The 24,205-nt window shown below is 57.1% G+C and overlaps 1 protein-coding gene across 2 annotated transcripts; it reads right to left on the bottom strand.

Annotated features, from left to right (window-relative positions):
- Nucleotides 1-590: 590 nt before the first annotated feature.
- Nucleotides 591-23,002, bottom strand: PARVG (parvin gamma). 2 transcript variants are annotated; one of them, XM_036866420.1, is made up of 13 exons: nucleotides 22,844-23,002; nucleotides 20,962-21,056; nucleotides 19,303-19,367; nucleotides 17,880-17,982; nucleotides 17,170-17,310; nucleotides 16,229-16,344; nucleotides 15,011-15,066; nucleotides 12,149-12,171; nucleotides 9,982-10,040; nucleotides 9,692-9,760; nucleotides 7,543-7,644; nucleotides 1,367-1,439; nucleotides 591-891 (listed from the first exon to the last, which is right to left on the bottom strand). In XM_036866420.1, the coding sequence occupies exons 2-13, from the start codon at nucleotides 21,038-21,040 to the stop codon at nucleotides 782-784; spliced, it is 996 nt and encodes a 331-aa protein (XP_036722315.1). In that variant the 5' UTR covers nucleotides 21,041-21,056; nucleotides 22,844-23,002; the 3' UTR covers nucleotides 591-781. The 2 variants fall into 2 exon arrangements, with proteins under 2 accessions (XP_036722315.1, XP_036722316.1); XM_036866421.1 differs by lacking the exon at nucleotides 591-891 and adding an exon at nucleotides 1,164-1,225 and having other exon boundaries at nucleotides 22,844-22,991.
- Between the last annotated feature and the right edge of the window lie 1,203 nt (nucleotides 23,003-24,205).

Raw genomic sequence — 24,205 nt, 5'->3', positions numbered from 1 at the left:
CACACACACACACACACGGCAGCTCCCTGGGGACCGACTGGGAGACGATCTGACCCACTAATCAGCCACAAAGACGTCTTCTCTGTGACTTTTGGGCAAAGCTCACCATCACGGCCATAGGGCTGGGCCTGGGCCACAGTTCCTCTGAAAAGTAACTGAATTGACTCTCCCGAAGGGCACAGCGGCCTGGTTTTGGAGCTACTTAGGGCTCCTGCCTCTGGAGGGTGATGCTGGGGCCATCACCCCACTCGAGAGGCAGGCGGGCTGCAGTAGCTGAGTGTGGGCAGGCGGGTCTCTGCCGTCAGGTCAACCCTGACACCTGAGGGGCCGTCCGGCTCCAGGGCGGGACCCTCGGCCCCAATGAAGGTCAGCTCCGCTGAGCTCTCGGCTGCCCCAGGGGTGGCCTCAGAGACAAGAGCCCCTCCCACGCCCACCCTGTGGGGAGAGAGGCTGCGTGGGGGGTGGGGGGTCAGCTCATATTCATGCACATTTAGCGGGGCCCTTCCCAGGACAACAGCAGGCTCCCCAAATCCCTCCCAGAAATACATTTGTTAAAAGAAACTGAGCGAGGCCAGAGGTTGGCTTAGTGAGTTCAAAGATATTCAGACGGATGGAAACAGCAGAGAGGGAAGGGGGGCTGGGGCGTGCCGCAGGCACACAGGATAAGAGTGGGAGGCCCAGGGGCTGGCTGGACGGGGAGGAGACCCCTCTGCGGCCCTCAGGACCTCCAGCTGGGCCTGGCAGGCAGGTTCTGAGAAGCAGATTTTGGGGGCTGTGACGGTTAATTTGGGGATTCCAGGGGCACCCCGTCCGCGCTTTCTTTCAGCTTGTGCTTGCGAAACAGGCTGTAGAGGACCCGCAGTGTGCTCTTGGCGTCCTTGTTCACGATGTCTGCGGGCCAGGGGAGAGCAGGGCAGGGTTCAGGCCTGGGCAGGGGGTGGCCAACCTTCCACCTTTGCCCGGGACCAAGGGGTTCCCTGGGACACAGGCCTTCAGTGCTAAACCCGGGAGAAACCCCGGCAAACCAGGACAGTTGGTCAAGCTGGGCCTGAGTCCCAGGACTCATCACAGGGTGTGCCACCTCCTCCTCCTCCCCTGCACCCACCTGTGGGGCCCCCAACATTGCGACTCCTCCAGGCCTCAGCCCTCTGCACAGCCCATCCCCAGGGACCTCAGTCCCCCATCTCCTCTCCCCAGGACCATCCTCCACTGGCGTGGGTAGGAGCTGTGGACACAGTGCCCCTCATAGGAAAACTCAGCAAACGCCAGGCAAGAGGCTGCACCAACACAGGGCTGTCCCCACGCCCCATGCCCCGCTCGGTGGCGCTCGCCCGAGGCTGGCTGCCCACGAGTGCCCTGCACTCACCTTCGGGGCTGACGGGGTGGTTGAGAAGGCCTTCATCCTTCAGCAGCTCCAGGGCCAGGGTGACGTTGTGTAGCTACAATGACAAGACCCCATCAGATGTCAGCACGATGACCCATCGTGCAGCAAGGAGGCCACCTCTAGTGGGAAAGGCAGCCCCTGAGGAAGGCACCCAGCCCAGGGATCAGGGAAGGCTTCCTGGTGGAGGTGACACCTGGGGGTGAGTCCTGCCAGGTGAGGGGACTAGCCAGGGAAGGGAGCATGGGTTCATCCTGATCTTTTCCGAAAAAGCCCCGAAACCCGTGAGCAACAGAGACTCCCTCAGGAACAAACAGCTGAGTTCCATGGGTAAAGCATAGATGAGGAGACCGACATTCAGAGCGGCCACAGGGCTCATCTGAGCTCACAGGACGGAAAGTGTCGGAACCAGGTGCCTGCAAAGTAGACTGGGGGCTGGAGGAGCCACCTCTACCCAGGTGCCTGCCCTTTGTGCCACCCCTCTGCCTGGGCTGGCGCCTGAGACACCGCTCCCAGCACTGAGGAGAATGCCCGGGCCAGAGTCAGGCCCACCCAGGTTCGGATCCCCACTCGGTCCTGGGGAGCCTCGAGCAAGTCCCTCGGCGCCTTGGGGCCTCCACTTGCTCCCTGCAAAGCGGGGTCTCCACCATCTCCCCCGATCCAGGACCCTGGGTGGCGGGCCCTGGGGAGCCCCATCAGCCCTCAGCTCAGAGCTGCCCCTCTGTCAGTGGAGCCCTGCCTTTTCACAGCTAGTTTCTCCCTGGGGCCTCAGATCCCACCGAAAAGACCCCTGCCCTTCTCCTTGGGGCAGCAGGCTGGTGTGGTAAAAAGAGGACATGGGGCAAGGCAGGACGAGCCAGGGATAAAGCTGGCTGAGTCCCCGATTCACTGGCACCTCAAGCAGGTCCTTCCTTCAACGGTCTCAGGCCCACTGTGCTGACTGGATGTCCCAGACTGGTGGCCGGCCGTGCCGGTCCCTTCCCTCCCCATCTGCCAACCATCCCAGCCCCAAAGCCCGCTTCAAACAGGCCAGGCAGTTCCCATGGCAACCTAGCCAGGGGCCCAGAGACCCGGCTGGCAGAGCAGCAGATGAGCAAGGCCCATCCGAGGAGGCCGCCCTGCCTAGGCCGCCTGCAGTCACCTCCTGGTGGTTCTGGGCAGATCTGGGTTAGATGTCTGTGCACCCGCCCCACTAGGTCACAAGTCACAGGTCAGACAAGGCATGTGTCCCGCCTGGGCCTTTGTCCCCTCATCTGTACAAGGGGAATAGTGCATCTTCCAGAGGCCTTTCCAAGCTGCCATGTAGATCCAAGTGTGATGGTGGACACAGGATTGGAACCACAGGGCAAGACTTGAAGGTGGGATAATAAAGGCAGAGCCAGGGCTTCCCTGCAAATTCCAGCTGTCCGGGCTCCTACAAGGGCTGGGAAGTGAGGTGTGTAGGAGGGCCTGAAGCCCCTGAGAAAGAACTCTGTTTGAGAGGGAAAGGGGCAGGTCACTGTCCCGGTCCAAGGGCACAGGGCCGGGTCAGGGGGAGCATCTTCCGCCCACGCCAAGGACTCCTGCCACATCCCGGGCAAGGGGCCAGAGTCCTCCATGGCAGCTGGTGGCCGTGCAGGGACCACAGGGGTCTGGAAGGCAGTGAGCAGAGCCCTTCTCCACGGGGGAGAGTTGGTGGAGCATCACATGGACAGAGGCCCTGAGCTGGGTCCAAGATGCAAGAGAGAGAGTGGCAGAGGCTGGGTCAGCGGCCCAGCAGGGCTGTCCCCTCGAGAGCCCGTCAAGAAGAAGAAACCAAGGCTGTCACAGGTGCCAATGCTCCCAAGCAGGTGAGACACACCTCTGGGGAGGCCCAGACCAGGTGGAAGCAAACCTCAGAGTGAGGGGCTAAGACTTCCACTGCTCGTCCCGTGCCTTTGTCCCCAAGTCTTCCCCCGACTGGAAAATGAGGGTTACAACTATTGCTATTATTCTCATTCTCATCATGAACACTATTTACAGGGCGCACAGAAAGTAAATGTCAGAGTGAGAACGAGACAGCCGGGCTGGGTTCCCCCGCCTCGCAGCCCTGCCTTTGATGCGCTCACCCTCTAAGCCCACATCCCCACAGCGTGGTCCAGGTTGCAGAAAGCCAAACAGCTTTGGGAAATGTTGGCTTCGACAAAGTTCTATGGAAATCCTCTGCTGCAGGACTTCTCAGAGCCTTGAATATGTTTTGGTGTGTCATGAGCCTTCAAGACTGTGCATGTTTTCCCAGGTGACTTGACCATAAGATCCATTTGTCACAGAGCAGCTCACGGGACCAGTGTCTTGGAAAGACTTCCTTCCCTTATTTAAAAAATATTTATTGAGCATCTACTATGCGCTGGCCACGCAACAGGGGCAAACCCAGACCCACTGCCTGCCCTCGTGGGATTTGAGAATTGCTGCCATCAACTAGAGCAATGATCGCGCTTGTTTCTATGGGTCACACTCCTCGGTGGTGCTCAGTCTGACCAGGAGAGCTGCCCCAGGCTCCAGTCTGATCCCACCATGCTCTACCCAAAGCATCATTTTTCTTCCGCGCACAGTTTGAGATGATGAAAGTATGGAGCTGAGAGAAGGTTACGACCCAGAAGGATGCATTCAAATCGTCCCCGGGAGAAGTAATTGCATGTCGGAAGAAACCAGAGATTCTTGGCCCCGGTGCTTTCATTTCTGCAGAGAAAATGATCGCCTTTCTCCTCCACCCCTACTCCTCTTCCCTCAGGGAATGGCAACCTTTGCCATTGGCAAAGAAGGTCTGATAACGAGAAATTCAATTGCCAGAGGCCACACTGCGGAGACAACAATTCCTCGGAAAGGGCCGCTGTTCCTGCCCTCTTCAGCTAATGACTTCCCCAGCATTTTTATTACACATTCCTGTGGCTGAGATTTCCTACAATAGTCCATAAAAATGCATTCTTGGGGTCTGAGCTGAGAGGCTGCTTCTTTTCCCCCACATAGATTGTGGCTCATCTTTGGAAGCCGGTCCTGAAGCCGGTCCTAAAGCCGGTGGAGTTGGCAGGCTGCCTGCACACAGGGGCCTTAGAAGTTGGGACGTTTGTCCCTGGCTTGTAACTAACTAGGGGTTGGAGGTGAGCAAATAGTGATCACACCTTGACATCCCATGAAGCCCCAACACCTGAGTAACAGAGAGGGGACCCCTGTGCTGTCCTGAGCCCCTCGTCCCCAGGGGGCTGCGTGTGACCTGCCCGTCTCCATCCTCCCACCCTCATCACTGATCACACACAGGCCTCCTCCCTTCCGGATGAAGGTCAGTGCCACGGTCTCAGCCTCGCTCTGACCCACCTAAGCCCCCCTGTCCCCGCAGCTCTGGGCGAGCCTCCTTCTTGGCCTTCGAAAGGCTCCCCACCCGCCCCCGTCTCCCATGGGGCTCACTCTGGCTCCCCCGGAATGACGCAAGGAGGCGGCTCTGGCTTTGGAGAGAGACGAGCCTGGATGCCAGTCTGACTTCGACCCTAACTGGTGGTGTGCTCCTGACCAGCTTACTAGCTCTCTCTGAACTCAGTTTCCCCAGAGCAAAATGGGGATGGGGAGTAGTTCCTACGCAGAGGCCCGATGTGGGGAGGAATTAGCAAGTTCATCCAAGGAGGCGAGCGCCTCCCTGGCCCCAGTTCTGCATCGTCTCTACACCACACACCGCAGGGTTCTCCCGCCTCTGCACCAAGGCCGCAGGGCCTCCTCTGGCCAAGAGGATGAAGAGGAAGTGACAGCACCCCAGGTCTGAGCCTGCGCCTTGCGTGTTCTGCTTTGTCTCCGTGTCACTGCCGTTGCCGTGAAAAAACCATGCCAGGCTCACTGCCAGTCCCAGGGAGGACGAGAAGCACGTGGCACGGAGCTGAACGGCCCCAGTGACCCCGGCCTAGATGGTCTGATGCCCAGCCCACCCCGGGTGAGTGACGGAGCCCAGCCAAGCCTAGAGCAGCCAAACCCGGCCGACCCGCAGATCCACGAGAACGAAGGATTGCAGTTTTAAGCCACTGGTTGTTTGGGTGGTTTGTTACACAGCACTTTCGTGGCAATAGCTGATTAACACAGTGCCTGGTGAAGGACAAGAACTTAGTAAGTGTTGACCACTGTTTCTACCACCACTAGAGCTACAAACACCGCACTGCTCTAGCCTGTTTGCTTCTCAGCTCTTGGGAATCTGAGCCCCAAATCAATCTTCAAGTCAAGAGCGCCCCTGCCTCCTGGGAAGGTGGAGATGATGCCACAAAGATGGCATCTTCCTGCTGCAAAGGGGGAAGTGTGGGCTGAGGGTTGGGTGGCCAGTCCTGGTGTCAGACCTGCCACTGAGTAGCTGGATGGCCCTGGGCATGTCCCAAAGCCTCAGTTTTCCCCTCTGTAAAATGGCGATACAACCCTGCCCTGCCTCCCTCGCAGGGGTATGGAGTGAGGGAGAAATGGGTAAGGGCCAGGTGAGGCGGAGGCAGGTTAGGAACTCCAAGAGAATGTGAGAGTAGCCATGGTTCGGGGCCTATAGATACCCAAGAGCTCAGAGGGGATAAGGTGGTCAGAGCCGACCACCCGGCTAAGGGGGGTGTGAAGCAAAGCAGGGGGCAGGATGGGCCTCAGAGAACGGCCTGGGAAAGATCTGGAGATGCAGAGGCCCAGGCTGAGTAAGGACCACAGGCGGGCAGTGAGGCTGCAGCCGGGGGTCAGGCAGGCTGGGAGGCGGGCCTGGAACATTCGCGCAGGGGATCGGGGTAGGTCAGGCTTGCAGCCAGAAGCAGGTACAGACAGGGCTGCGGATACGTGGGGGCCAGGCACAGATCGAGCCTGGAACTGGGCCAGGGTCAAGGGTGCACAGGCTCACCCCCCAACCCCAGGCAGGCCTTGAGGTTTGAACCAGCCCCAGGGCCACGGGCACATCAGAGGGGACAGAAATCTTTCCTTTTCCCAGAAACGCCCCAAGGCTGGCACTGGGAACCGGCACCCAGCCCTGCCTGGTGTCCCCTCTCTGTGGAGGGTTGAAAGGGTGCCCTGCTACGCTGGGTTGCTGCTGAGCCGTCCCCGGGACCCTGGTGCAGACAGAGAGAAGCTGGCCACCTGGGGTCCTGGGCGGGTCTGGGGGACGAGGGACCACATGCCCCTGGAGGCTTCCACCTCTCTGATGCTCCAGACTCTTTCCTATTATTTGTGTGGTCTGAGGGGTGGCAGGCCAGGGACTGTGAACACATTTTAGAGGCAAAAAGCCTGAGGTGCAGGCGGAGACCAGAGCCCCGCACCTGGACTAACGCAGCCATCTCCCAACCAGCCCCCCAGACTCCAGGGTCCACATGGGAACTCCTGATTCCCACAAGGCCAGAACCCCTGCCACATCCGAGCCTTGGCTGACTCTGTTCCCTTCCCCTGGGAGTGCCCTCCCGAGTTAACGCTGCGAACCAAGCCCCAGTCAATTTCACGGCCACCTCTCATGCAAGGCCTCTCCTGACTCCTGCAGAGCCTACTAACCACGCTTTCTTTCAGGTCCCGCACCGGCCCACCCACCATGAACCAACGCACTTCATCATGGCCCTAGAATACCATACATCATTGAGAGTACAGTGGGTGGAGAGTGAGCGGTCCTCAAAAGCAGGAGCTGTGCTGGATTGTCTTTGTGGCCCACGGGGCCTGATGCCAAGAGGACCTCAGAAAATGATGGATCCGGTGCATGGGTGAATGGGTGGGCGGACAGGTAGATGGATGGATGGGCAGGTGGAGGGATGGATGGATGGATGGGCAGGTGGATGGATGGATGAATGGGCAGGTGGATGGGTGGGTGGGTGGATGGATGGATGGATGGATAGATGGATGGATGGGCAAGTGGATGGATGGAAGGATGGGCAGGTGGATGGATGGATGGATGGATGGGCAGGTGGATGGATGGGTGGATGGGTGGATGTGCAGGCAGGTGAATGGGTGGATGAATTGGGTGGATGAATGAATGAATAAGTCAGTGGATAGGTGTGAGCGTCTATGGGTGAGGCTGGTGGATGGATGGGCAGACATATGGACAAACAAAGTTTCCTTTCACCCTTACTTCACCTGGAAGTGAATAAATAAAGACTGATCATGACAATTTCCTAGATCTGTCTACTCAGAGGTAGACCCCTAAGGAAAATCTTTGGAAAACTTACCATTTCCGCAGGAGATTTGGGAGTGAGATAGAATTCCTTCAAGTGCAGGAAGAAGCCTTCCAGTTGTCCAATCAGCAAGAGTAAGATGACTCCATCTGCAAACTACAAAGGAGGGAACGGGAGGCAGATAGCCTGGAGGATCCCACTCTGCCTTTTACAGGCTGTGTGACCCTATGGAAGTCACACAACCTCTCTGAGCCTTTTTGAGAAATGGGGACGACACCCTGACCTCACAGAGTTGTTGTAAACAGCAGCAGATATAAAGCAGTTATTGGTTGCCTAGCACAGAGCATGCGCTCAATAAAATGAGCTATTTTTACATTTTCTGTAAAATAGCTTCAAATCATTTTTTAAACCACATACTGTTCCATGAGCTACAGAAGCCCAGGAGAAAACAGAGTTAAGTGTTAAATAATTCCATCAGGAGAAGGCAGAGAACAGCACACCGAGCTTATTTTGCTGGCTGCCACATTTGTATTTGTCTGTTTTGTCTGTATGTTCAGAGATAAAGCTGTCACCCTAGCACCAGCACATGATATGCTAATATAATCCTATTCAATCTCTTCAAAGACACAAAACACAAGATTGAATGTTGGAGGAAAAGCCACCACGTGAAGTCCTTAATGGAATTTCCTCATATTAGGTCTATTCTGATGCTATTAGTTTGGCATATTCCCTGGTAATACCACCAAAATACCAGGGACTTTAATATCCCCTTTTATCCAGCAGTCGAAATACCATCCTCACATGTGCCATTATTCTCCAAATGTCATTATTTTACCAAGGGAGAGAGAAAGATGAAACAGGTAGAATGTAAACCTAAGAAATCATCTTGTTTATTCCCACATAAAATACAATAAAACCACAAATGTATTGTTTATTATGTGTAGACAGTGTGTCAGGTAATACACAAAACGCCTGGATGCTCATCATCTCATTTATTACTCACAGTTCTATGAGGTTGGCATCCCTGTACCCATTTTAAAAGAAGAGGAGCCTGAGGCTCAGAGAAGTCCAGGTCCAAAGCCACACAGCTAAGGTGGAGAAGGTGTCCTCAGAGCCCAGGAGCAACACGTGCCCATCTGGCTTCAGAGTCTGCTATCTCCACCCTGCAGTGTCACCACACCACGTCACACACAGACTTCTCTGCACAAACTCTGGCCTCAGCAACCTGGGCTTAAATCCCAGGTCCACCAGTTAATCGCTGTGTGACCTTGGACAAGTTAATTAACCTCTCTGTGCTTAATGTCCTCATCTGTAAAATGGGATAGTATCAGTTCCCACCTAAAGAGTTTGTTGGGAGGAGTCAGTGAGTTAATGTATGCAAAGCACTTTGCTCAGGGCCGGGCATATAGTGAGGGCAGTATCGGCTTTAGCTACCGGGCACAGGGGTATAGCAACCCCGTTCCCCGCTGGCTAATGTCAGGCTGTGCCTGAGACATCAGCAGCTCCAGTGACCAGACCTGACCTCACCACCTGCCCCCAGCCATGCTGTGTGAGCAAAACCCACGTGGCCCGAGCCCTGCACCACCACGCCCAGTTAATGTGCCCAGGGTCCAGCAGGTTCCATTGCTGCCCTGAAGGCCCTGGGCTGGCAATTAGCTTCACAGCTTCTCTGCGCCCCACTGTGTTGAGGGAAACCACAGGGCACAGCATCCTCGTGGGAGGCCACGGCCCACTGGGGAAGGCTGACCTCCTAAGACTCTGCTCCTGCCCCAGAGCAGTGGGCTGGGCAACTCAGGGAGTCCACAGACACGGGGCTGTGTCGGCACCTACAACCCCTCCTGGCACACGGCACAACCTAATAAACGCTGCGAGCGAATGCAGTTAGGGAAACCTCATGTGCTTTGAGTCTTGGGACTGGATAGACCAAGATTAATTTTGAAAAAAGAGCTGAAAAGTGGTTATTTTACAATGAAAAGTAATAACAGCGTAGACAAACTCCGAGATCCCCACTTCACAGGATCCCCGTCGTGTCCCTGATGGGCAATACCGCCTACCAGCAACATCCCCATTGGAGAAGAGGACCCCAAGGTTCCAAGAGGTGACACACGCCACGCCACATAGGATGGGCCCAGGCTCCTAGTGCCCTGTGGAACCCCCTCCCCATGCCCCTTCCCTGCCCCAGACCCTGCAGCTGAGTCCCTACCTGGGTGTCCAGATTCTGCACGGACAGGCCCAGGCGGTCCAGCTTCTGGTTGACGAAGTTCACGATGGCCTACCCAGGGAAGAACAAGGGCCCCAGGTCCCCAGCTTGGGTTTGCGACCTTCCCACTTGGGGTCACAAAAAGGCCCCCGCACGGCACCCGGCGCACAGCAGGTGCAGGGTGAGGTCCCGATTCCTTTCCCTTTGCCCCACTCCCACCCCCAGACTCAAGGCAGGTGGGCGGTGGGTGGGCGGGCGGCAGGAGGTACTCTTGGAACTTTGACCTCTCTTACCTCTTTCACAGCGTTCACTTTCTCCGGGGCCAGCTTAAATAATTCATCAAAGACGTCCTCTGCAGACAGAACCATTAAACACCTCATTACGATGCTATTATCTTTGGGTCAAACAGGGACTTTTTTCCACCAAAGTTTCTCAGAATAACCAGTCTCGAGGGAGATGTAGTTTAATCTCAAGGTTCTTGAATTAAAGAACAGGTCTGGGTCAGAGTCACTGCTCCCCTGGCTGTGTGGCCTGGAGAGAATCACCTCCCCTCTCTGGGCCTTGTTTTCCTCATCTGTAAAGTATGGCTGATAATAAATACTAGGTGGGGTCATTGCAAATATCCAGTTTGGGAGCAGATAACACATTTGTGATGGTGGCTGGGCACACAGTAGGACTTAAATAAACAGTCATCTTTCCTGCCGTGGACACCAACCCTTCCTCTGGGAACTTGCCCTGCCTCCAGCTGGTTCCCTGCTCCACCCACAAGCCCACGGGAACTGCCATAGATGGCTGAGCAGGGACCAGCCCCGCACTGACTCTTGGCCCAGAGGTCTCCTCCGCAGCGTTTGTGGATTGGCAGAATAAGGGCACCCAGCCCTCCCAGAGAGTCTGGACTTTGCTACAGCGCACAAAAGACCAGCGCCCTCAGCAGCTGAGTCATGCCCACGGAGCTGCGTCTTAGCAGCTCAGGCCACTGGTCCAGCCTCAGAGGTGCCAAGTCCTCAGACTAACGCCCTTTTCCCACAAGCTGCATTCCTACTATTCGCAGCTATGCAGCTTTTCACCTTCCCCTGGGGAGAATGCTCCCCAGGCACTGAATACCCAAACTGAGTAGAAGAATTTCCCTCTTGATTCTGCCAATCAGCTGCTGTGTGACTCTGAACAAATCACTTCACCTCTCTGTGCCTCAGTTCCCTCATTAGTGAAGGGGGGAAAGTAGCACCAGATAGCATCATGCACGTTAAAATGCCCCATAAACCAATAAACATGGTGGAAACACCAGTGGTCCCTCCCAGACCTCTTGGCCTGTGGTCAGTGAAATTGTGTCCCTGAAGGAGCCAGGAATTCAGAGGCCAATGTGCACTTGGATGGCACAGGCCAGAACAGGATGGACATGCTAGAAATGGTTTTAAGGAAGCCCTTTTCCGTGTCCCTGCCCCTCATTGTGTGACCCAGCCTCATGCAGCCCCCTAACAAACACTGCTCCCTAGGCAACCCCTGTGTCCTCCGGCTGCCCCTCCACACATGCACACACAGACATCCGACCAGCCTCCCTCCTGCCTCCCCTCTCCTCCCCTTCCCCACTCAACCGTTCCCAGCCCCTGTTCTCAGAAGCCCCTCGCAGGTCACTATTTCCTCCTCTGCAGGTGAGAATCCCTTGCCCATACAGCTCTTTGTCCCAAGTGGGTAAGGTTCAAGGAGGAAAAATCATGTTAAGATGGATGGATGATGAATGGATGGGTTGGTAGATGGATGGATGGATGGATAGAAGGATGGATGGATGGGTGGATGGATGGATGGGTGGGTGAATGCATGGATGAATAGATGAATGGATTGGTATAAGGATGGATAGATGGATTGGTATAAGGATGGATGGATGACCAACTGGCCAGGCAGACTAAGGAATGAATGAATGAAGAAGGAAAGGCTGGGTTAATCAGTTGATTGGTGAAGATCTCTGTCACAAAAGTAGCAGCCAAATTAGTGAACAATCACTATCAAGCACTTACTCTGTGCTAAGCACATTCACAAGGTATCTTTTCACCCTCACCACCATTCTAAGAGGTGGGTGCCATTATTAATCCCATTTTACAGATGAGGAAACCGAGGCACAGACCGGTTCAGACACTTGCCCAAGTTCACGTGGCTAATAAATGGGGGAATTAGTGTTTGAACTCAGGTTGCCTGGCTCCAGAGCCCACACACTGAACACTCCATAGTTGCTGCCGATGGGAATTATAAATCTCTCTACCCATGTGAGCGGTATCATAAGAAGGAACAGCCAGATCCATGGACAGACAGACAGAAGGAGGGACAAACGGACAAGAAGGTTCGAGATACACATAGCAGACCACAAAGGAACTTGGAGCGCACCCAATAATCAACCCGTCACCATGACATGTTTGTCTCCACACGTATCCAGTAGAAAAAGATTCCCTAAATTAGGAAAGTACTCACTCGAAGGTTGGTCCTTGTCTGTGCTAAAGGGAAAATTGTAAGGGGGAAAAAAGGAAACACATGGTTAAAAAAAACCGTCCTCAAACCTGCAGTCTCTTCATATGACAAGACCCGGCAGTGGGAAGGTTGACAAAGAAACTGGGGAGCTGCTTTTTCCTGGCAGCTCTGTAAGCAGGCAGGGCCCTCGTGGAAAGCAAACGGCAAACGAGGTTCAAACCTTCCCCTGAGGCTCCCACACCTAGAAATGTCTGGATTGTGTCCTTTCTGTGGCTGCTGTTTTAGTTTGCCGGGGGCATGTTACACACACAAGAAAAACACATGCATCCTAACTTTAGAGCTGGTGCATGTTTACATATGCACACGCGTGTGTAATCACCACCCCCAACAAGGCACAGAACCTTCCTAGCACCCCCAATGTGCTCCCCCGTCCCATTACACCCCACAAAGGTTACCACTGCTCTGATTTGTCTTGTTGGCCTTTCATTTTGTCTGTTCGTCTATGAAATGAAATCGTATGTACTCTCATGTGTCTGGCTTCTTTCACTCCCTTTTTATTGTTTTCGAGTGGTTTTTCTTTGTTGCTAAATTCTCTGCCCCAGCGCACCTCCTAGAAGCAAGGTTCTGGGCCCCAAGTAGGCCGAACTCTCCCTGGAGAGCTGGGCGGCCCCTCTGACCGTGGCCCTGGGGGGTGGAGAGGGCAGCCTGAGACCCAGGGCTCAGCACGGAGGCAGCTGCCAGGAGGGGCACACGTCCCTGTGCTGCCCTCACAGACATTTCCGAGCTCATCAGCGGCTGAGAAGGGTGATTTTAGGGCTATGAAGGGAGAAGGGGTGCAGCGCCCATGACCGCTAACTGCACCCTCCCTCTCAAGTTCCCCAAACTCGGAGCCTGAAGCTTCAGCCTTGACAGGGCCCCGTGCAGAGTCGCTCAGCAGCTGGGTGACAGGGAGGTCACTTAGCCTCCCCGAGTCGGGGTGGGGCTGGGGTGGTTGGAGGTGGGGGGGCAAGCCCTCCTCCCAGGGTGACCTTGGGAGGGTAAATGGGCCAATGAGTGCACAGGCCCCGCTGGCAGGAGGGACCAGCAGAGGTCTGCTTCCTCCGCCCTTGGCCATGCTCGGCTCACACGCCTGGACCACAGACCTTACCCGTCATCAGCTGGCAGAGGTTTCAGCCCTTCCCCCCACCCCATCCCCAATGGACATCCAGGAGCCGTAGACCAGAAGGGCCTCAGGGCTGGGGGCGTACAGGAGGGGGAAGGTCCCCTCACATACATCACCTATAACTCTCACAGCAGCCCCAACAAGTAGGCATGGGTCCCCCTTTATCAGAGGCGTGAAGAAGCTCAGAGAGGGGGAGTGACTTGCCCAAGGGCACACAGCTCAGACATGGCTGGTCTGGGATTTCAGTCCAGGTGGGGCTGGCTGCCCAGCCTGTGAGCAGAAGAAAACTGAACTCACCCAGCTGGGGTTGCCGAGGGTAAAATGGGTTAAGGGAACTGAAACAGCCCTGTGCCCTGCACACAGTGGGCCTTCAGTAAGTGTTAGACCGGAAAGGAGAATCCACAACTTTCCTGCAAGGAACCCACTCTCAGATCAAAACCGGAAAGACCTTTGGACCAGACAGGGGCGGGCTGCGAAGTGGGGAAGCCAGGCAGCCACGTGTGGCAGGGTCTGGAGAAATACTGCCCGGCAGGGAGAGCCAGGGCCCCTCCGCAGGTCTTGCAACTTTGCAAAGATGAGAAACATTCTGCCTGTACCCAGTAAAGATCCTACAATTCACGGGGCAGAACCAGCGTCCCAAACCCAGGGGCCTGCAGCAGGGCTGGGCTCCCACCCAGGGAGCGGGGCAGGGACCTGGGCAGGTGCCCGGAAGTGTGAGCCTACAGGTGGCAGGAGGGAGGGACCCTTGGCTGAGGTCAGTTACAATCTCCAACAAAAGGGAGTCCAGTAATGCAAAGCGGCCGCGTCTCCCCGGAGAGACAGCGCAGCTGGGGTGTTGGAGGGCTTGGGTCGGGGGTACGAGGTACATGTATGGTTTGCTTTACCACCCAGGCAATCAGGAGTTTGGGCCACAGGCTAGCCTGGTCCCACGCTGCTAAGGCCCTTCTAAAGGTTGAACTGCGGCCTGCAGTTCAGAGACGCCTAATGGGACCCCCTGCTTCTCCCAGACCCCAGGACTCTGCGGCTCTCTTGTTGCCGAGCACACGTGCCCGGCCCTCGTCCCGATGTGAGTGTTTCCACCTCTGCCATGAAGCACATGCTGTGCAGGTGGGTGTCGAGGCAGAGGGGAGAGCTCATTGGCTGATGGACTTCTGGTGTCCTGCGTGCGCGGACAGACGAAAGGCCGACAGCTGGCTGACCCGGGCACTCCAGGTCCCAGCCCCACCCCGTACACAGTAGGTGCTCACTAAGCGCTGGTGGTATGAGCGAGCCCGCGGCGCCCTTGCCTCCTGGCACCGGTTGTAAGTTTCACGCCCGGCTGCAGAATCTCCCCGCCATGGATGAGGGAAAGGCTTCCCGGCAGCACCCGGATCCAGGTGTTAGGAAACTAGCCTGGGGTTGGGGTCCAGAGACCCCAGTTTCCCGGTCCCTCCTGGCTCCCAGTGCCTGCAGTGTGACCTCATGACCGAGGGCCAGAGCCCCTGCTGACCCCAGCTCTGCCTGTTTTGCCGGGCTTTGAGGAGGGTGGCGGGCGAGCCCTGTGAGGGCCAGTGCAGGCCCCGCAGCAATTAGAGGGGTCGGCAGAGTGAGGGCCCCTCCCAAGAAGGTCAGGCAGGTCTGCCCCGCCCCCGGCCCCAGGCCCCAGGCTCCACCGCCCATTCCTGAGAAAGCACAGCTGGCCTCGCCCCTGGTCCCGCCCTCACCCACACTCAGTGAGTTGCTCCACCGCCATCTCCGACTTCAGGCCACTCTTGGTGCTCTAGGAAAGAGAAAAGGGGACGGAAAGGAGGAACCACAGAAAATTCTAGGACCATGCCTGCCACTAGAGGAGACTGTAGTGGCCAAAGCAGCCCCAAGGGACCCAGTTTACTCTGCCTCATCTGCTCCTCAAGGGGGCCTCCTGGGCAGCCCTCACCACTGGGGCCAGCTTAATTGTCCTTCTTCCCACAGGCCTTGAGCCCCACGAGGATGGGGACCACATCTGCCTCGTTCCCCAGGTATCCCCAAAGTCTGCCCAGTGCCTGGCTCACAGGGTATCAATGGACATGTGTTCATCTGAATAACAAATGAATGAGTGGGTGAATGAATGAATGAGTGAGTGGGTGGGTGGGTGAATGAGTGAATGAGTGAGTGAATGAATGAGTGGGTGAATGCATGAAGGAATGAAGTCACTTCTGATTTACATACATGTAAACAAAGCCATGACACCGCTCAGTGGAGAATTCAAGTCAATTGTTTTGAACAAGTAAGAGTACATTCTCCTGAGTTTGGCTGGACTCAGCGTGTTCTGTCGGGTGGGTTAAAGGGAAGCCGGCTGCCCCCCAGGTACCCAGGGGTGGGGGAGGGGAGAGCGGGAAGCGGAAGCAGGTGGGGCCTGTTTGTGGCGCTCGGGGTCTGTCTGAGAGAGAAGGCATGGACTCCTGGGGCATCAGCTACAGCAGAAGTCCTGCACGTGCTAGACAGGGAGCGCCCCGTGGGTGGAGAAACCCAGAAAGGTCCCTGGAACCTTCGTCACGCCCATCTGTCGAGGGATGAGACCATCACAGTGAGAGGGCAGGGGCTGTGGCCCAGTGGTGTGAAGACTCCAGAAAGGCCGTGAACAGATGGTCACTTACGGCCCATGTGGTTGCCGTCAGCCGGGACCTTCCTGATGCCTCAGGCAGGTGCCGTCTGCTGAGCAGGTGGGAGTGGCCGGCCCACAGCCCTCCTCGTGGCTTCACTGGCCTCTCAGCATCTCCCGCCCACAGCTCCGGCCCAATCCCCCACCGCTGTCCTGGTGGGATTCGGTGTTTCTCGTGGCTCCCTGGAGCTCACCCCAGTTCAGCCCCCGCCCCGTGCAGCACGCCCCCATCCAGGGTGTGGCGATGCGGCCCCGAGATGTTCCGCCAGCGTCAGGCATCCTCCGGCGCCCTGCGCCTTACCTCCATGATGATCACCTCCACCTTGACACTGGTCGGGAGGGACAGCTCCGGCTGGAAGCGCTTGGCCAGGGCCACGAGGAGATGCAGGGTGGCCAGCAGGTCCTTGTTGAAGATGCCTGGGAGGGGAGGGGGCACAAGGTCAGAGCCCTGGGGGACGACCAAACCTGGGGCCACATGGTGGGTTCCTTGTCGTCACAACCACCCTCTGCAGGCCGAGGAGCTCTGTGTCCAGCCTTCAGGAGAGCAGAGGTCCGGAGACCTACATTTGGAACCTAAAAATAGTCACACTTTGCCCCAGTCATCCCTCTTCTGCAAGTACAGCCCAAGGGCACAATCCACCCTGTGGACGGGGATTTTAACACACAGATGTTCACTGCAGTGCTGCTTAAACAGCTAAACGTCCCACAGCAGGGCCCTGGGTGAACAAATTGTTAGATTTAAGCTGAATGCGACCTGATTCGGGGCCAACATTACAAACATCAATTACTGAATGTGAGACTTGCAGTGGCGAAGGTAGTGGCAGGGGACCCAACAAAAACCGGGTTTGAAAACTGTTACATCCTCACTACCCAACCTTGGTGAAGCTATTCAATGTCTCTTGGCCTCAGTTTTCTCATCTGGAAAATGGGGAAGATGTAGAGGTTGGAATGGCAGGAAATCATACCAAATGGTTAACGGGGTGGGGCTTTGCACACTCTCATTTCTTAGGAGCAGGCACTGCAGATGCAACTCAGCTAAAGTAATGAAGCAGGACGGTTAGTGCCCATCTGACGAGGTAGATGAGGGCGTGTGTGATGCTTGGAACTCAGCAAGCAGTGGCCGCATTATGGACAGGCTGCGTTTTATCACCCTCGTGCTGTGCTTCAAGGCAGCACCCCCCGCACCCCGAGTAGGGGGCTGTGATTCTGCCTTACCCCCGCCCCGACACCAGCCCCACGCACTCTCCACGCTCCACTTGGCCTGCGGCTCCTCCACCTGCAGGGTCTGGCCGGCGGCCTCCAGCACCACCGCGAGCTTGCGCCTCTGGCTAGCCGCGGTCAAGGCGATCTCCTCCACATCCAGCTTGACTCCAGTCAGCTTCTCTGAGGGCAGGAGAAGGAGTAAGAGGGAGAGAGAGGGTGTGAAAGGCTGGCGGGGGGGGACAGTTGGGGCCCCTGCAGGGGACCCACAGCTAGTTTGCTTCCTCCAGGGAGGCAGGGTGCTGCCCTTCCTCACGGGGCACGCAGGCTGCATGATGGGGTGAGCTCTGCCCCGGGCCCACCTCACGTTGACCATCCCTGTGCCCCACCCCCCAGCCTCCCACACATCAACGTGCTTCTCATTCCTGTGGGGCAGGGTGGCTCAGTGGTTAAAGCCGAGACCCCTGGCTCCCCCACTTTCTTCACGGTGAGACCTTGGACAAGGTACCAGGCCTCCCAGAGCTCAGTTTCCTGGTCTGTAAAACGGGCATAGTTACAGGACAGAGTTGTTCTGAGGATTAACTGTACCTGCTCCGTGGCAAGGGCTCAGGAAGCCGTAGCTCGTGGGGCTGTCCTGCAGCCAGTCTGCCAAGGGCACCGCAGAGGGCACTGAGCAGGCCCCAGGCTGGCCCAAGGGGAATCGGGACCACCCAGCCCTCCAGGACTGCCCAGCTTTGGAAGCAGCCACTTACGGAAAAGGTGGTGCAGGATGAGTCCGTCGAAAATATCCTCCTCCAGGCTGCGGACCACGATGTGCTCGGGCAGGAGCTCAGCATTGATCCACTCCATCAGCACCTGTGGGCCCCGAGCGACAGCTGGCCCGCAGCCACTCCTCACCCGGCCTCTCACCAGGCTCAGCTCTGCCCTCCTCCCACCAGCCAGCTCCTACCCGTCCTTCAAGGCCAGGAAAAGCATCACCTCCTCTGGGAAGCCTGCTCTGATCTCCCAGGCTGAGTCAGGGGCCTGCTCTGGGCTCCCAAAGACCTGAGCACTGCGGGCTATTGTTTGTTCTGTGTAAGGTTTTGGTAATACACGGGCGCTGGTGACCCGCCCCCTCCCGCAAACTGCAGCAAAGCCCGAGGGCTGTCCCTGGAGGTCAGAAGTGCAGAGAAGCAGCACCCCATCCCTTTAAGGGAGCAGCCCGAGCTACACGGGACTTGGTGGATAAACACCCCAGCTCCTCTGCCCCAGCAGGAAGCCTCCAGGGTGCCCGCTCCATACTGGCTCCCAGAGGTTCCCAGACAGCTTGAGCTCCGACAACCATCACCTGCTCCATCACCCACCCTGGGTGTCTCCTTCCCACCTGTCTTACTTCCCTGCTCCCCTTCCTTGTCTCCTGCGATTACCTCCCAACTCAATATTTGCACCTGAATCTTTAGTTCAGGATCAGCTTCTGGAGGAACCCAATCTAAGATGAAGTGTCAGCACGCCACCAGGTTTTCTTCTGTGTCCCAGGGCCCAGTAGAGGGAAAAGTGGATGGGGGGGATGGAGAGAATGGGAGGGAGGAAGAAAAGGATGGAAAATGGGCCACAAATCCTCTAGGGGGTCAAAGGTGGTGCAGGCCAGGAGGCCTCCTTGGAGGAGGCAACAGAAAGGCCCCATGGAGACTACAGAAGTAGGGCAGAGGAAAATGGAGGTCCCAAGCCTGTGCCCAGCTGGTCCTACAGCCAGGAAGAGTACCAAGAAGTGGGTGATGCATGCCTATCCCTGCCCACTTCGCCAGCTGTCCTTTGCCCCGGGCAGCTGAGCCAGAGAAGGAGCACAAGATTGGGGGCCAACAACCTGGGTCAAATCCCAGCTCTGTCACTGGCCAGCCATGTGTCCCCCACAGGTCAGGTCACTTCTCCGAGCCTCACCATCTGCTCCCTGGGATGCAGGTGCCAACAGATCCCTCTCAGCTGCCGTGAAGTTTGCTGGCATCATGTACGTAAAGGCACACAGTCGGTGCTCAATAAATATTCCTTCACACAGCCACTCAGCAAGTCTCCCAGGGGCCTGCGGGATCGCCACCCACCAGCCTGAGGTCGGGGAGGGGAGGGGGCGGCCTGTGGTCCCCACCCCAGGAAGACAAAAAGACTCCTCCAGAGAAAGAGGGTCAGAGAAGGATGCCACACCTTTTGCAGTTCTTCAAATTTGGGATCCTTCCTGGAAGTGGGTGGCAGGAACTTCTTCTTTTCTCCTGGAAGCAGAGATGAGGATATGTGCCTGGGGACCCTGCAGGCCGCCCCCAGAGCTGGCACCTCGACCACAAGAGGAAATCGGTCGCGCTGCTTCACACGCACACACACACATGCACACACACGTGCATACAAGTGCACTCACACACACACACACCCCTGCACACACACATGTACAAACGCACAGATGCACAGACACATGCACCCACACACACAGACACACACAGTCATAAACACACAGGCACACATACACACACACGCACTCACACACAGAGACACACACAGACACACACACACACCCTGAGCACCAAACATCCAAAGAGATTGATTTCCCGGACACGCCTCATCCTCTGCACCTCCCTTCCTTTGCCCATGCTCTTCCAGCCTCCCCCGAATGCCCTTCCCCCCTGCATTTCCCTCATGAACACCAGCTTATCCTCAGATACTGCAGTATTTATAGTTTGGGAACATACTTAAAGTCGAAAACTATTTCTTGTCTATCTGGAATTCACATTTAACTGGGCATCCTCTGTTTTACCAGGCAACTCTACCCACATATATAAGAAGGAGCCACGGCTCAGACGAGCCCAGATTCCCGGGCTCCAAGGGGCCAGGACAGAGTTCACCGGCATCTGTCTGGCTCCCCAATATGGGCACGACACTGAGGCTGCCTGGCTCGTCCTCTGAGCCCCAAGACCTGGGTCAGCATCTCCTGCAAGTTTAAGAACCTCAGAACCCACAAGGGTCAGGGCCAAGGGGGACCTCTGGAATCGAGTCCCAAAGGATGGGGTGGGAAACTGAGCCACCCAGTGGGGCCCCCTTGCCCAAATCCACAAAATGCATTGCCTCTGTGTTCATGTGGCCCAGCTGGAGACGTCTAGACTAGACGTTCTGAAAACCTTTGCGTACCACCCAGCCCCGTGTGTTCTGCCGAGAGGAGGGCGGGCCCTTGACAGACGCTTGGGGAGAGAGCGAGCGAGTGTGTGAATGGCTGTGGCCCTTTCCTGGAGCAGATTTCTTGCCACTCTGAATCATACCATGTTCCAGCTCTGCCTGCCAGAACTCTCAGTATCTCTAAACCAACTCTAAAACAAAAAATAAATATTTTTTCAAATCACTAAGCCCTACCACCCGAACTGCAATTTTCCTCATGATGCTTTCCAACCTGAAACCACTTGTAAAACGAGAACGCCAGTTAACGGAGTCAGTCCCGCGACCCTGGACTTGGTGCTCTGCTACGTTACTCCCTGTGCCTCAGTTTCCTCGTCTGTAAAAAGGAGGTAAAAACACCCATCCTCAGAGTAATAGGTGAGGTGCTGCGTATAAGAAGTTCTCAGCACAGCCCCAGCCCAGAGTGCGCACACACAGCAATCAGTATCCTCATTAACCTGGAGGTGTGCGGTTATGTGGGATACGGGGATAACTCTGTGGAAGGTTCCAGAAGCAGGGGGTCAAGTATAAAGCAGAAGGCATAGGCAGAGGCTGGACAGAACCGGGTGTCCAGCTGACAACTTAGAAAAGCAATGCAGTACCCAGCACGGCTTGTTCGGTTCTTACAAGGCAGATCCTCCCCCCCACCCCCCGCCGGCCCAGCACCTTGTGAGAGTGTCTCCCCGGGCGGTGGGTCCACCCTCCCGGGGACCTGCAGCAGGTTGTAGAGGGGCTCCGGCTCCATCGCTGCCTTGCCGGCCCTGGGGATGCAGGAAACAGGACATCACCATCCGAGTCACTCTAAACTCACTCTGTGTGTCGTTTCCTCCAGACCAGGAGGCACAGGGAGAGAGAGGGTGGGAGCTGGCTTTGGATGGAGAAGTCACCGCACTGCCTGGGCAAAGGGACGGGGCCCCTGGTGAGAGGGAAGCTCGGAGCCGATCCTTGCAGGACACAGGTGCGGAGAAAGGCAGTGACTGAGGTCTCGACCTGGGCAAAGGCTTGGCCGGGAGATGGGGTCCTTGGTCCGGCGCAGCGCGGCCAGCCCATGGCCCCACTGCAGCACACGGGAAGCCCACCCACCCTGGGCAGTAGGACCAAGGGAGCAGCCCACTTCTCAGAGCTTCATGGATCTAGAAGACCCTCGGGCTGAGCTCCAGGGGGAAATCTGGGCGGGCTGCGTGGAGCCGCTATGGCTGGTTGCGGTGAACACACCGATGGGTGCTATCTGCAGACCAGGAGCTCCTGCGGGGGCGGGGTTGGGGGACAGCAGGCCTGTCCTCTCTGGGCCCTGCGCCTGAGTCGGGGGGACATAGAGAGGCACCGCAGACTGTGAGTGAGTGAACGGGGCTGGCGTGCAGGCTGGGCTCTCAGGGGGGTGGCCTGGCCCTGTCTGGCCCCAATTCTGAGCTTGTCACCCCGGTCTGTCATGGTGGTTTGGGGGTCTCTTTGCTTGCCGGGAAGGGCCAGCATTCCCAGAGCCCGCAGGTACCCTTCCTCGTCCTTGCCGGGGGCAGGGGCCAGGCTCCCCCCGGGCCCGGCAGATTCAGAACCTCCTTCCTGGTCCCCTGGACTCACTTCCTCTCCCGCTCGGCTGAGGGCCCTGCCCTCCCACTTTCTCTCCTGCCCCCCCACTTTCTCTCTCCTGCCCCTGGGTCTTCCCAGCACTCCCAATCCCAAGCGGACATTCGGGGCAGGGGCCTCATGCAGCCGAAGCTGTGGTCAGCTCCAGCCCCGGGGAGGCCTGGCTGCAGCAGCAGGGCCCAGAGCTGCGGTGAGACGGAAGCGTTCGCAGGGCTGTGGCCACCCTGTCACGCTGGCAGCCAGCCTGGGGACACCGGGGCACTGTCTGTGGCTCCGTCCTGCCCTAAAGTGTGGGAGGGGAGAGAACACAGCCGCTGGGCCAACTCCATCCCCTATATTCCCAAGCTTCCTTTTGGACGGGATTCGGTTCAAAGGGTGTGGCCAGAGGAGAGGAAAGAACTTGGCCTGGGGGTTAAGAGATTGGGTTCCAGGCTGGCTCCTCCTCATTCTGGCTGTGTGACTTTGGGCAAATACCCTCCCCTCTCTGGTCCTGATATTTCTTTACAAGGAGGGGCTGGACCCGATGCTCGCCAAAGGCAGCTGAGTGGACGCAGAGCTGAGAGCGGCCTCCAGCCGTCAGCAGCCCCTTCCGTGAGCTGGGCCTCTGTCTCTTCATCTGGAGACTGGGGCTGGCCTTTCTCCCCAACACATCGGACGAAGCTTAGGGGAGATGACAGGGTGGAAAGGGAGACTCTTGGCCTGGCTACACGAGAGGTGGGCAAGGGCCCTTCTGGCTGTCTGGGCCTCTGGGGCGGGAGGAACGGCCGCCTCTAAGCCTGGGTGGCGAGAGGGCCACCGGGGCGCAGGGTCTGCCTTGCCGGCTCCCTCCCGGTGGCGGCTCAGCTAAGCCCGTGCTCTCTGGGCTGCGTTTCCACGAGGCCCCTCGGAGCCTTCCCTCTGTCTGTGCGCGCTCAGACGCCCGAGCATTACGGCCGAGCAGAAAGCCCCAGAGGCGAGGACTCACCTGGCTGCTTCCTCCACGCCAGGAAACCAAGACCACGGAGCGCAAACAGTGGTCCCCGGATTCCAAACCAAAACAGGTTCCGGGTTCCCTAGGTCGGCGGGGGCCGCGGGGGCCGGCTGGGAGGCAGGGGCAAGAAGCTCACTTCCTCCGGGGCCTGTGGCTTCTGCCGGGCCCGCCGGGCCGCGTCTGCAGGGAGCTTCCTCCTTGCTGGGCTGTAGGGCCTGATGCTCTGAAAGTGATGCCGCTGCAGCCCCACCGGAAAGCTCTGCCCCTGGGGCCCAGCCACACCTCTTTCTCTCCCTCTCGCCTCCCCAGTACGCAAACCAAGCCAGTTCCTGAGGCCAGAGGCTGGGAGTCGGCTTCCCCCCGAGGCCCACCATCAGCAGACTGTCAGCTCTAGCTCCTCGTCCCCAGCCTGGCCAGGCCCCGCTTCCCCTCTCCTGGACCACGCGGGAGCCTTTAGTAGCTGGACTTACGTGGCCAGCTTCACTCACACCCCACCTCCCGCCCAGGAGTTGTTCTCCACAGGCGACCAGAGGACCCACTTCACATCCCAACTCGCTCAAAAGCCGTCAGTGGTGTCCAATAGCTCTTAAAATGAAATCCATATAACTGATTCACTTTGTTATAAAGCAGAAACTGACACACCATTGTAAAGCAATTATACTCTAATAAAGATGTTAAAAAAAAAAAAAAAAGAAATCCAGTCTGCCCAGCTCAGCCCCTAGGTCCCCGTGTGACCCGCCAGCTACACCTCCATCCTCATCTCGTATCCTCTCCCGCCCTCGTGCCCTCCCAGCCACACTGACAACCTTTCTATTCCCTGAAAGTGCCACATACCTTCCTGCTTCAGGGTCTTCACACTTACTGTGCCCTCTGCCTAGACGCCCCTACGCCAGCTTTTAAAATGGCTTAGTTCGCGTTATCATCAGCTTAAGTGCCTCCTCCTTCAGGAAGCCTTCCCTAGCTGCCTTATCTAAAGAGTAGATGCTCTCATGATTCTTTACCACAGCCCCATTAAGGTTTCCTTTGTCCCAGTGCCTAGAGCAACGCCTGGCACAAAGGGGGCTCAGTGGATAAATATTGATGGTTACTGTTGCCTAGGTGATCAGGAAGTCTTTCCAAAGGGGAAGTGGGCTTTGACGGATGTATAAGAGCTTGCCAGTTGAAGAAGATGAGTAAGAATGTTCCAGGTAGAGGGAACGTGCAAAGGACTAGAGGAATTCCAGAAGGAGAGATCCCAGGACAGCGAGGCAGACTCAAGCTGGTCTCTAGAGCTTGAATCTTCATGAGCAGGCTGAAATCGCGAGTTTCCATAGCGACAGGTGACAGTGCTGGGTGACCGGAAGCTACCACCCCTTC

Source organism: Balaenoptera musculus, chromosome 10 (assembly GCF_009873245.2).
Source record: "Balaenoptera musculus isolate JJ_BM4_2016_0621 chromosome 10, mBalMus1.pri.v3, whole genome shotgun sequence".
NCBI classification, from domain to species: domain Eukaryota; kingdom Metazoa; phylum Chordata; class Mammalia; order Artiodactyla; family Balaenopteridae; genus Balaenoptera; species Balaenoptera musculus.
Note: the sequence above shows the minus strand (reverse complement) of the source record. Positions and strands in the feature narration are given on the sequence as shown.